Raw genomic sequence first — 14,036 nt, forward strand, 5'->3', positions numbered from 1 at the left:
TATATGCACTGCCATCTAGAGGTGTCATCAGAAATGCTCAGTCATTGTATTTGTTTTCTCTTATATTGTCCATGTGTTGCCTTCTGTGGTAAAATATATGGGGCCTGATTCACTAAAGGGCGATAAAACGTGCGCTATTTTTATTGTGCGCTAAAATTTTTACCGCGTCTTAATTTTGGCGATTTTTCGCACGATTCACTATAAGCATACTCGCGCTTTTTTACGCGCGATATTGCATGCGTTATTTAACTCGCGAAGACTATTTCAATGCGGTATTTGCTGGTACATGTGCTAAATTACGCCCGCGAATAGTCACCGCATATGAATGGTAGCTTAGAAATATAATGTATAACAATTGTCGCCGCATATAAATGGTGTATATAAATATTAGCCACATATAAATGGTATCATATAAATAGTAGATGCTTATAAATAGTAGCCACTAGTGATGAGCAAATGTGTTCTGGTTTCTTTAGTGAAAAATTAGCAAATCTTTCGAAAGATCCACGAAACGGCAAAAATGTTGTGCGGGCAAAAAAATTGTTGCTGTGACTATTATTTTTTGATGCTTGTATAAATTTTTGTATGTGCGGTGAATTTTTGTGTGGCGAATTTTTTCATGCGTTTTGCCATTGGCGGATTGTTTTGCGAAACGCATGAAAAAATCCGCCGCGAAAAAATTCAACGCACATCCAAAAATTTGCTGCGAATCCATGCCTGGCGAAGCATTTCATCACTTGTAGCCAAATATAAATAGTCGCGCAAATGAACGCACGCCATGTTAGCCATACACGCCAATACTTGCAGAAAATTACTGTATTAAAAATGAACATTTCGCTGCAAACTGGCGGCTGCGTCACTCTAGGGGAAACACATACTTGAATAAATAACACTGTAAGTCCATATTTTATTGCAAAAAATCATTTACTGTACTTTTGTATAATTCTTCGCCTGCCTGTAGTAGGTGTTAATTTTTGCATAGCCGAATGCGATATTTAGCGCGCAAAAGTTATAGTGAATCATGCGATCGTATTCTTTTCAGCGCGGAAATTAACACATGCGGTAAAACTAGTGCGAGAAATAACCCATGCGAAAATGGCGATTTTTCGCACGCGATAATACTATGGTGAATCGTGCGCAAATTATTTTGTGTTTTTTAACGCAAAAAAGCGTGCGATAATTTTTATCGCCCTTTAGTGAATCAGGCCCATGGTGTCAAGATATTGAGTTTATGGGGCTCATCTATGGATACTAGCGCTTAGAGCCCATACACTACAGACTTGTACCAGAATCCATAGAAACAGCAAAGCAAAGTTCCACACTCACACTGCTGGATCCCTATTTGATACACCAGAATAGAGACGCACACCCTGAAATAACACTGCACTTTGATGGCATACCTATAAACCAATAGATGGTGATAAAAGTATGAAATGTGCCACTATCATTTAATTTTAATTTTTAAAATTTAAAGTGTACCTTAATGGAGCTATCAGATACTTAGAGAACACAGCAGCCTTCCTCAGGAACTATAGAATGTAGCACACTGCAGGGCTGGCATGGCAATGCACTTCACAGTATGTGAAAAGTCACTCGAATGGCAGCCATGGCAATAGCTTCTCAAACTAATAAGACAGTGACTTTCAGGGTAACTTGAAACAGAAATATATCTGTTTTACTCACATAATAGCAACTCACAGTTTTCGTTAAGTTAGTTACTTGAGGCTGATCACAGCTGAGGTTGTTGTTCTCCTCATATGCTGGGTCTCATAGAGCATTATGGGAGACACTGTGCCAGATGGAAGTAGAAACATGTATCATACTCCATTGTATGGATACACATCATGAGCTGTTATTTCTGTCCATGGAAACCAACATGGATAACCCTGACAGCACATCCTGGAGCAGAGCAGCAGTTCCATGATGGCCACCTTAAGGTTTTCGGAATTAATAGGTAAGTGGCACCTAGTGCCAGCTATATGATTGTACACTCTTACAAGTCCAGCTAAAATTATTACTGTTAAAACCTACCATTTACTGATGGATATTTTAGTTTCATAATTTTGTTAAAATATGCAGTATTACCACAAATAAATGATAAAATAAGAGTTATCGGCAAAGCAGTATCAGTGCTTTCTACATTGCATGGTTTCCAAAACTTCATTTCACGATTTCTTTCATTTCAAAGTAGAAATGAAATAGTTAACAAATTAATGGGGACTAGCAGGCTATTGTCCATACAAGCCACAGTTTAATTTCTAACCCTACAATAACAAGAGGTGTAAAAACCACCATTGACTTCATCGTAATGTAATACAATTAACTAAAACTAACTTTTTTAAAACAAAATAAATAAAAGCAGTTTACTGGCATTTAAAATAGGCTTGTGTGTGCAGGGTTTGACTTGAATTGAATACACATGTTGTGTACTCTGGATATTTGATCCATGATGGATTTTAGCCTCATTTATGACAAGCAAGTTAAGGCTGAAGTTAGAAAAGGGGGCACCAGGCAATGCAATAAGTCTGTGGGCCCAGCATGAGTTGGGGGATAACCCATATACATCAAGAATGTACAACTGTTGAACCTCCAGTTAAGGTGGCCATACACGTGGCGATCCGACGATGTTTCGTACGACCATCGGTCGCACGAAACATCGTAAGATCCGCCACACACCATTCAGGGCTGAATCGGCAGGTAAGGAGGTAGAAACAATAGGATTTCTACCTCCTTCTGCCGATTCAGCTCTGAAGGGAGAATTTTGGTCAGGCGCCTTCTATGGCGCCCGATCAAAATTTTCAAACTTGTCCGATCGGCGAGTCGTCCGATATCGGCAGCTTCCTGCGATATCGGTCGACTCGCCGACATGCCATACACGCACCGATTATCGTACGAAACGAGGTTTCGTACGATAATATCGGTGCGTGTATGGCCACCTTTAGTTTTGTAATATGACTCCCGATATCATTGCTAAGTAGGATACAGGGAGTTAAATGTTGTAATTGTAAAAACAATTATAATTTAAAATTTTTCCCAGAAGGGGAATTTTGAGATCTCAGGACAAAGTTCCAACCCTAAAACTGGGATAGAAATCCTTTAATATAGGCCCAATGCCCAGGGCATCCAGCTTAAGTGCCCAATAATATAGAGGTGAGTCTTTTAAGTGTGGCCCTAAGGAAAAGTGCTGTATACTTAGGTATACTGAAGGTTCTAGCATTGACCTTTTATATTATTTGCTTGTTAATGACCTAGAGACATTATATTGAGAGACCAATCCTATGTCTGCAGATGGTGTTAAACTGTGTATAGGAGGGAATTACAGCAGTTCCAAAACAATGGCAGGCAGGACCCTGTTTGTAAGCTATGTACACTTATTTACAGTGCTGCAGAAAATGTTAGCACTTCATAAATAAATGTAATAACAATAATAATGGGGTTTGTTGCTCAACATGCTAGCAATGCAGATAAAATGGGGACCTACTGTCAAGAACAATGAAGGTGAAATATATGGGTGAGTACTAATCTGATGCTGTGGAATTATAGTATAAGAATATTACAGCTATTTTTTATATATAAATATACATAACCATATTATGTGCTAATAGAGGACTGTCACATAAAGGGGAACCTAAACACAAGAATTCTGAAGACAATTTGCTAGGGCACTGGACAACTTGATAGTTTGTCATACATGTAGCAGATGTGCGATAAGCAAAAAAAAAAATATTTCCCTTTCTATTAAATGCTGCTTACTAATAAATGGTCATTGCATTTTAATTTATACTTTTACCAGGCTGGGTACATTCTTTTGTTGTTGTTATTATTAATGAAATGTCTTTATTAGTGATGGATGAAATAATTTGCCAGGCATGGATTTGCAGCGAATTTCCATGTTTCGCTATTGGTGGATTTGACACGTCAAAAAAATGCTGTGTGCTTCAATGTTTGGACGCGAGTCATTTTTTATGTGTGCGATAATTTTTTGTCGCATGGCAAATTTTGTGAATTTTCTGGCTTTTGCAAGATTCGCAATTTTTTTGAAAACCGAAACAGGACAGATTCGCTCATCACTAGTCTTTATATCACTTTCAGTAATACCTATCTGCTTTTTGTTTCCTCTTATTAGAAAAGTCTGTTTTCTCAGTAGTTCTTCTCAAGAAAGCTCCAAAGTTATTGTGATGATTTAATGCAAATAAATAGCAATATCAAAGGAAACAATTGCTGTTTATTTTTCTAATTACAGAGAACGCACATTATAACACACTCCTTCTCTCTCTCTGTATTGCACCCAGCACCATTCTCAAATGACTTATTGGAATGAAGCTCTGACTTCTCTGCCCTTTAAGGGCTGGGTAGGGCGGTGATTGGCCAGCACAGGACAAGCTTCTTCCCCCTCGGCAGAAGACAGAATCCTGCGGAACAAGTTTATCTAAGGAAAAAAAATAGTGGTTGACAATAACCTAACACTCATCCAAATTCAAGCTATACAGCAAAGCAGGGATATTCAGACTATTCCAGTGCAAATGACTGGGGCAGCCAGACAAGGGCAAAGCACATGCAATCATAAATGAGGTCCTTCAGACCTAAAAATATAGTATATCATTGGAGTTCAGTGTTAAAATAGCAGGGCATATGAACTTATTGCAGACCTTAGCACTGACTAGCAATACCTGGAACAAAGCATAGGCAATGGTAATTTTTTTATTTGTAGTTTATGTATCTGTGGTGTATGGAGTGCAAGCCCTTGTGTATGCAGGTTTATGCAGGTTTAGAAGTAACTATGTACCATCTTTGTGTTATTTCTGGTCTGCAAGGAAGGTTCTGTGAATTTAAAATCTCTCTCTGAACTTGCTTTTGAGTTCTGAAACATCTAGAGCATCTAGACTAACTCTACAGTACATACAGCATGTTTTATTAACGTAGGAGTATCTGTCATGCTTTCTTACAAATCATATGTACTTACCTGCTCAGAGCTAGCACTTATTGGTTCCTTGAATATAATCCAGGTCACACACTCAAGCAGAGGAGGATGAGTCAAAGATCCTTGGTAAGTCCAGTAGTCCATGGAAGCAGGCAGTAAAGTTGAAGCATCAAAATTTGTAAAAGCTGCTTGTTTACCCTAAAACCAAATTATAATGTCAAAATTAAGAGCAATACTTGACTTTGCCCAGACTGTTTTATAGTGCCTCATACAGGTAGCTCAGAATGGTGGTTATAATTAACCTTTAGAAAACAATATTACTGGGATATGAACCTAGAATTGTTACCATACCTTCAAAACCTACCATTTGCACCCAAATCATATTATTGACATTGTAGACCTTCATAAGTTTAATAAGCTACACAGATAAAGACTAAAACCCATGCCTATAGATCCTATAAGACTGTATACAGTGTTACATGCAGTTTATGCTATTTGTAATCCATGCAGAATTGAAAGGTGCATTGGTTTAATACCTTGCAAAAAATGTAGTAATAATATTAGGTAAATATGGTGGCCTAATTAATACTGGCTAACAAAAGTACAATACAGGAAGGAAGGGGACACAAGCGCTTATTTGCAAAAAGTGGCGCATAATAGTACAAGTGCCAGCCAACTAATATCTCATAATATCTATTGCTATATGAGAATTTATTTATTCAACACCATGTGCCCTGTAATATGAGTACAAGGAGGGATCAAGTGTCCTACTCACAACCAACCAAAAGTAAGGGAGGAAGATGTTAAGTATCTTTATATATTGCCAGCAAGAAACATTATCCACTGCATCCCAGCAATATTGTAAATAAAAGGTGGGAAAACACATGTATTGCTTTGCTTTTCCAAAGTCACCTAAAGTTGTCTCGCAAGGAAACTCTGGGTGACTTAGTGACCTGTATGTTGTCCCACTGGCGATATAAATTATTGCCAGTGGAAAAGCATTTGTAGGAGATTAGTCACCCACAGAAGATTTATTGTAATCTCCTTGTGTGGCATTGCTCTAAAGATAAAGGAAAGGTTCAAACTATGTAAGCTTCATCAGAAAGGTCTTGGTAAATACACCCACACACAGCACACGTGAGCTTTGCCACCTACGGTTAAATGTGGCCACTGCAGGTGACAGATCTCCCCAGAATGCTTTCCCACTGGCAATAAAGTGAATCGCCAGTGGGAAATCATACAAGTAGCTTTCCTTCTCCTTTAATATGTAGTGTATACTGAATGCTTTACTTCTGATTCCCTGGACTACCCTTCATAGCCTGTATACTCAATGCAGTATAGTTTTATTGTAATAAAAATGTATTTTTTGAGTCCTTTCATTTTGTAAAATATAATAAAATGCATTTATTTATCCTACGTTTTGTAACAAACAACTTACCTTTGCAGCAATCAGCTCCAGGGCTTCAACTACTCTCTGCAGGCCTGGATGGGAACTGCCAACCTGTAATAAACAGAAAGCAAAGCTGTATAGGATAGGGGCACACTAAAGGGCCATTAAGGGCAATAGCACACAGGGAGATTTGTTGCCTGCAATAAATCTGCACAACTGTGGACAAGAAATCTACTGAAATTGCCTTGCCCTTTGATTACCTACGGATCGCCCCAAGTACAGCACATTACTTACTTACACATTGTGTCAAAATTCTGCATTTAGAGCAATATGTTATTGTATTTCATAATGGGCAAAACTGCCTTTAATAGTCAAGAAATATAATTAGAAGAAGAAATATGAAAGGTAGAATAAAGATAGGGCTTTTCAAAGAATCTTAAAATGCTCTTAGTTTTGTGGGGCTGTCAAATTGGTGGTCTGTGGACTAGATTTGCTACTCCAAAAAAGTGGAAAAAATTGAACAATTTTGGTCTACTAGAATATCCACTATTTTGTTTGCTTGAGAACTGATTGTCAATGCATTTTTAACAGAATCAAATATTGACCAGATAAGGACTGTTCAGGTTTGCTTTTCTTGTTAAATAAAACAAAGGCAGCACTACAGAGCTCATTTTCCATATGTATGTATAACTTTATTTATAACATGCCACAAGGATACACAGCACTGTACACTGTTACAGATTCATCTCTCTATATACAGTTATGCAATTGGTTATATGCACATTCACTATACAGGAAACTCTGAATTATAGGAAGGCTATTTTTCATAGACTCCATTTTAATCAAATGATCAACATTTTTAAATCATATCTGCTTTTCCTCTGTAATAATAAAACAGACCCTTGTACCTGATAATAAGATATAATTAATATTTGGAGGCAAAATAATCCTATTGGGTATAATTAATATTAAAATACTTTTTGTCACTTCACATTACTTACCTTTATGAAAACTGTAACAACAGCGCATCCATCGGGATTCTTAGATGCCTCTGCAAAGCTTGAATATTTGTCTGAATTCCAGTGAACCAGATGTAACTAATACAAGGGAAAGAAAATACAGGAAAGTAATATTTAACTTTTTTTTTTACTCATATTGATTTTGGATATTTGTTTCCTAAAGGAAGGAATAGTAGCATGAGAGCATAGGCAGGGAGTGATGTCACTTGTAGAGGAAATGACGTCACACGTAGAGAAAGTGAAGTCACATACAGCATGAGTGATGTCACTTCCACAACCTGTGACACGCCGGACCTAAATATGGCCCTGACCACATGCCTCTAACAGACAAGTTAACTACAAGACGCCAGCTGGAATATGAATAAGATGCTTTTATTGCAGTCACAAGGCACTCAACAGCCTTTCTCTGAACTTTGTATTGTCACTGGCTGATAATCATGTAATTCAGGCCTTTATCAGCAGATGTATAAAATGAGACTGATGTATCACTGGTCTAAGGGTTTGTGTCAAATATGACCCTTGACTTCCATTTGAGGGTTGCTTATGGGTTGCATTGGTACATTAGACTCTTTCACACATTTTGCAGTAGATATGGAGAAAGTATATGACTCTTGAACGAATCTTTAAATCTTTGCACACAGAGATGGTAGATAGCATTGCAACGTACCAGCGCCTCATTATTACATATCCTGGCAATAAAATATATTATCAATAGTCAGTTACAACTATCAAGGTTCCTGTACTCACAAATAGATGCCTGGCTCCCTGAGACAGTCCTGGAACTTTTAGGGGGATAAGTACTACCCTAAAATTAACGCTTGGGTAGTTACTCTGTTGATAGGTACCAGGGTACTGACTCCAGTATCTAGTATTGCTATCTTCAGTTCCTTATGCACCTCCAACACCTTAAAATATAGTACTTTTACTGGCTCCTCTGCCAAGATGCCTGCTGGGTCCTTGCTTACGTGGATAGAGCAATACCCTCAATAGATTAGAAAAGAGTGGGGATGGGATTTCTGATGTGATGGTTTGACTACATTAAAGAATTCTGCACTGAAATAAGTTTTTTCAAGAGCAAACAGATTTGTTTTATATTTAATATTGAAGTTTACATTGGGCTAGACATATTCATTCTTAGTTTCCCAGGTGTCCCCAGCCATGGGTCTTGTGCTCTGATACACTTCAGTCATACGTTTTGCTGCTGCGCTGCAAGTTGGAGTGATATCACCCACCCCCAGAAATAAAATGTACACTATAAAATTCACTTCTATTCATCCGTACACTAATACCTGTTATTTTTTTTTTTTACCTCTGCTGCATATCCTTTTCCATCCACAGTATGCTCTGAGCCAAAGTCATTGGAAGCTCCCCAATGGAAATGGAACTGATTCAGCCGATAGGTTGCTTTAAGAGGCCCCTGTGCTACAACTTTAAATAAAAAGGATTTAGCTTAGAAACTGCACAAAACAATTCATATTACAAATACTGAGAGTCACTATACTTTCTTTAACCTCTTCTGGTATATGCTGAAAATGTAGTACAGCAGCTACTAAGGAGATTCTGCTAACTATGTTTATTTCAGTAAACATACTGTAACAGACACAATTTTGCCCAACTATACATACTATACTACAGCTGCAGCCCTTTCCATCTTGTTATACTATACTGTATAAACTGTCCCACAATGTCATTCCATTAATTCCAAATCGCCCTAATACACAAAATAGTGGAAATATATTCTATTTCCACTGATGAAACCCCTGACACCATCTTGTTGTACTATAGACACTATTCCACAATGGCAGTGCCTGCCAGTGGCCCCATCTTGCCTTAATATATACACTATTCCCACTGTTGCACCCCTCAAAGTGTGTTACAATACACACTATGCCACAGTTGCAACCCCGTTTCCTTACACCACCTTTTATTGCACTCTACATACAACTGATCTGAGGAAGGAGGTTGTCCATAGAGATAAAGTAACTGAACAAAATGGTAAATACTCTTCTTTTTTTTACCTGAGGGGTTTTCCTTGTCCTCGGCCAGCACTTGGAATGAGTGGCCCACATTGACTAGGGACTTGATAGAATCTGAATTGTAGCGAATGCTGAGAGACTTTAGAGACTCATCTGCTTTTGCTTCTCCGCTTTTAACATCGATAGGAGACTGGGAATCTCCATTGGCGATGGGATAAAGTTTATGCCACTGGTCTGGGCCTAATAAAAATATAAAATGTAATTATAAAATATACTGAAATATGTTTAAAACAATATAGTTTAAAAGAAAATTGCTCAAAATGTGCCAGATTCAACTTGATGAGAAAAGCTAAAGATTTTACCATAGAGCCAGATGCGATTTAGTGAGAAAAACTTCTCACTGGCCTAATGGTCCAGATTGAAATTAATGAGAAATTGTTATTTAATGGTTTATCATGTGAAAACTTATGGACCAGATTCAATTTGATGAGAAAGGCTTATTTCCCATTTTAGTTCCAATTCTCATGGACCCAGATGCAATTCAGTTAGAAAAATGTATCTGTTTATCACTTTATTGAAGTGACTTAGTGAATTAGGAGAAAAGTTTTTTCTCCTCAAATTGAATATTGCCCATTACATATTATGCGATAAACCATACATTTGTGTTTTCTCCTTGATTTGAATCTGGCCCAGTTTATATTTACTTTTTTATATTTGAGAGCAATTACACCCAACAAATTACATACAACAAGTCCGTGAGTAGTTTGTGTACCCAGCTACATGTAGAACAATAGAAGCAAAGATTGAATTGTGTTTCATAGGTTTCTCCATGCAGGGTCAGTAAATTAGCTTAGAGTGTTTTGTTTGCAGCAGGGAACATGCTAAAAAGCTAGGCAGGGGAACACAAAAACCAAGTAATAATGTTGAGCCATACAAATTTAGCGCAATGTTTCTTACGCTCTTTGGATAGGACCCAGATTGAATATGGGAATCAGCTTGGTGACCCAATATTCTGTTTCAAATGCAGAATGTATTTCCTCTTAATAGTCTCTATCACTAGATGTGTTAAATGAGAAAAATAAGAGAAAAATATATTTTATGGGGCTATTGTCAACTACCCTTAAAGTAAACAGATACATTTTTCGAATTTAAGAGACTGTATACCACTTTTCTTAACATAAGTACAATAAATAGGGCTTATGTTGCACATATGTATACATGTGCTTTTTCTATTCTTTGCGTTAAAGGAGAAGGAAAGGCTAATAAAGAGTTAATCTCAAGCTGCAGGCATACCTTCAGTTGTTTCAATAGTGCCCTTAAGTCTCCCCATATTTCACTTATTCAGATGATCAGAAGCCAAACAGGAAGAAAAAACACTGAGCTGTGTAAAAAAAGTTCCCATAATGCCTCACTCCTGCACCAAGACCGAGACCCGTGTACATGCTCAGTTTGTAAGACTATGAGCCAGCTTCCAGCTGATTGGCTCAGATCCACATTCCTAAGGGGGGGAGTGAGTTCTTAGCATTCTTGAGGGAGAGGGGAGCAGGAGAGGGGAAAGAGCAGAGAGCTGCGTGTCTGTGGCACATGAATTACAGACACAACAAATCTTTTGACAGAGAAGTCAGTGCAGCGTTTCTGTGAGTGCTTATGGCTGTATTTACATAGACCTTTCTGATAAAGCTTACTTAGTTTTTACCTTTCCTTCTCCTTTAACCAGGTCAAACAGCGAACTGAAGCTACTACATGTAAGGTTCTTGTAAGGTAAATAATTAGATTGCCACAGTACAGCAAATTCCTGTGCATAATGGACTCTGGCTAACAAAACAGTCACAACAAAGGCAAAAGGAAGGGGTTGGTAATTATCTCCCTCACAAGGACCAAACATGGAGTAGATTCAGTTTTCCTGTTTAGCTCAACAAATAATTTTTTATGTTTGAAACAATAATCGAAAGTATGTTCAGCACAATTCCTACTGATGGAAGTTATGTTGAACAAGGGGGTTTTCTGCTCCTTTAAGAATTTTCTAGTTTTGTGGACTTTTTTAGTTTATATTGTACCTTTAAGATAAGTTTTTCCATTAATTTTATATTCTGCATCTTCTGTGTCTTCAGCCCTATATATTCTATATTGTGACTCTTAGGTCTCTTCTTTGTATCTTTGCTTATTTCTGGTTTTAAATCTCATTAATCTGTTCTTGGTATATTGTACCCTATCTCCATGGTCTGTTTGTATATCTTGCATTTGTGTGTATATATGTACATTTTTATTTATATAGTGCTACATTCACAAACAAACAGGAGGTCATTACAATAATCAATAAATACAAAGTACAATAATCAATACAAATAAATATAAGCTTCATTTCTTAAACATGTTCTAGGGAGCACTGGGAGACCACCACACGTTCCTCCCTCTAGGTGCGCTGATCCCCGGGCTCCTCTGCTTAGGCGCTCTCTGGTGCGTATTGTCCCCTGGTGTGCGCATACGCAGTAACCCCAGCGCTGCATCATGACTTCAGAGCCTCGGTGAATACCTGGGTTGGCAGGGCTCTCCTACACCTAAGAGGTTACTATTGGCAGTTTATTATGGCTCCTCTACATCTAACCATCTCTTAATAGGGGACCGATTATGACAATTAAACCATAATATAGGCTTCATCTATTCTAAATATAATAAGTCAAAAATGTGATACCGTTTCTTAAGCTTCACTATCGCTCTTTCTAATACATTGTATAGGCAAAGGGAGCACCACAGGCCAATGATATGTTTAACCTACATGTTCATCAGAGTGCTGAGAGGGAAAGTAATTTGATTATTTTAGAATGTACACAATTTTTAATTGATTTATTTAAAATGTCTTTACATGAGATGAAGCTTATATTATTTTTTCAATTTTCATAATAATTCTAAATAAATATCCTTTGTATCCCAAGTCTGCCTGTTGTATCTCCTGGCAGTAACTCAATCCTTTGCATATTTTTTATTTTATTTGTACAGTATCTTTTACATATATGCTTTGTAGATTGCATATATATCTCCTAGATCTATTTTCTGTATATATCTTAAATATAGCATAGGATTTTTATGGCCCTCAGTCTGCTCAAAGGCTCCATAGACTTTGCTGTATCACATCATAATTTTAATTGAATCTGGCCCTCAAACGTGCCATATGAGAAACTATTGGCCCACTACATGTAAGTAGATGGATAGCACTGCCCAGGATCTATTATTTTACACTGTATCTCTTGGATTTATTCTTGGTATATACCATCCCTTAGATCTATGCATTGTATACTGTATCTCCTTAATTTATTCTTAGTACAGGTATATGATCTATTATCCAGGATGCTTGGGACCTGGTATCCTATAATATGGATCACCATACCTTAAGTCTGCTAAAAATCATTAAATATGAACTTAACCCAATAGGATTGTTTTGTCACCAATATTGATTCATGCACAAGGTACTGTTTAAATATTACAGAGAAAAAGAAAATCATTTTAAAAATTAGAATTATTTGCTTAAAGTGGACTCTGTGAAAGATGGCCTCTCCATAATTCACAGCTTTCTGGATAATGGGTCCCACACTGTATATCACAGATCTCTTCTATGTATTCTGTTGGTCTTACATCTATTCTTTATAGATCTATTCTTTGTATACTTCTACTTCTAGATTTGTTGGTTTATATCCTATCTCAAAACCTCGTTGTTTTTATATTTGTCAGCACCGACATTTGGTTATCATCCGAAATGCAATACAGAAAAAAAAAGTAACAGGCTCTTTATAATCTCTACATGTTCACAAAATGAAGCTTTACACACCTATTAACTGCACATACCATTGTGTGAGTCGTATCCCCAGTTCAGGCTGCTCATTGTTCTCAATCAGATGCAACAACTTTTCTCTATCTGTAGCAACAAACTTGCGTGTGTGCCTTGTATGCACCGATTTATATAGATTTTGAAGCACCAGTTTATAGGCTCGTTTATTACCTGATCACCTCATGATATGCAGAATGTAATAAAAAGGGCCCATTAAAAAGCTTAAAAACATTCATTAACCTCATAAATACTGTATGCAGAAAAGGAGAGTTGCAACTGTAACTGCAACATAGAAATGGTTCTAAAGCTTGCACTACACTAAGCAATTCTGAGATGCTCAAGACAATGTCTTATAGACATTAAGGGATTTTAAAATAATTTTATTTAATTTATGTTTGGTTTATCACATATTTCATATAATACATTAATTTACTAATGAATCTTGCAGCAATAAAGGCAGTGAGTTTTGGATAGGATTCTTACCACTGTGGCTAATTGCTTTCTTATATTGAGGGTTTAAACCACACTTATCAAGAAGGACATGAGAGAAAGGAACTAGATAATAGTATTTAATGACACTTACTTGTTAAGCATGGGGACAAAGCTTCTGCAAAATATAAGTGAATCACCACAGCCTTTTCTTTATTGAAATGAGTAACGCTGTAAATGTGGGTGAATGTAGTGTGGTGCCTATATTGTGTGCACCAAACTGATCAATTCATTCTTATCCAATTACATATACATATGGAGCAAACTATTTGTAGACTTTTTGTTCCTTCCATGTCAATCCATCTTTTAAAACAGTTATCAGACATTTTTCTATTACAATAAATTCTGTGTAATGTTGTGTTGGGGTGCGCCATGTGAACTGAACTGTGAGGGCATGGTGTTGTAGGCTATACTGTAT

The 14,036-nt window shown here is 37.1% G+C and overlaps 1 protein-coding gene across 1 annotated transcript; it reads right to left on the reverse strand.

Moving 5' to 3' along the window:
- Positions 1 to 4,229: 4,229 nt before the first annotated feature.
- On the reverse strand, positions 4,230 to 13,219 carry ca1 (carbonic anhydrase I). The gene is made up of 7 exons (XM_002939152.2): positions 13,147 to 13,219; positions 9,349 to 9,546; positions 8,640 to 8,758; positions 7,313 to 7,408; positions 6,360 to 6,422; positions 4,964 to 5,119; positions 4,230 to 4,429 (listed from the first exon to the last, which is right to left on the reverse strand). The coding sequence occupies exons 1-7, from the start codon at positions 13,181 to 13,183 to the stop codon at positions 4,310 to 4,312; spliced, it is 789 nt and encodes a 262-aa protein (XP_002939198.1). The 5' UTR covers positions 13,184 to 13,219; the 3' UTR covers positions 4,230 to 4,309.
- Between the last annotated feature and the right edge of the window lie 817 nt (positions 13,220 to 14,036).

This window comes from Xenopus tropicalis, chromosome 6 (genome assembly GCF_000004195.4).
Source record: "Xenopus tropicalis strain Nigerian chromosome 6, UCB_Xtro_10.0, whole genome shotgun sequence".
Taxonomy (NCBI): domain Eukaryota; kingdom Metazoa; phylum Chordata; class Amphibia; order Anura; family Pipidae; genus Xenopus; species Xenopus tropicalis.

Bases quoted from the DNA above. Each gene is read 5' to 3' on its own strand.
- ca1 (XM_002939152.2), bottom strand. From the start codon at position 13,183: ATGAGCAGCCTGAACTGGGGATACGACTCACACAATG. The intron at 8,759-9,348 runs GTAAAAAAAAGA...TTTTATTTAAAG, and splicing joins GGACAAGGAAAACCCCTCAG to TTGTAGCACAGGGGCCTCTT. The intron at 6,423-7,312 runs GTAAGTAATGTG...TGTTTATTACAG, and splicing joins TTGTTACAGTTTTCATAAAG to GTTGGCAGTTCCCATCCAGG.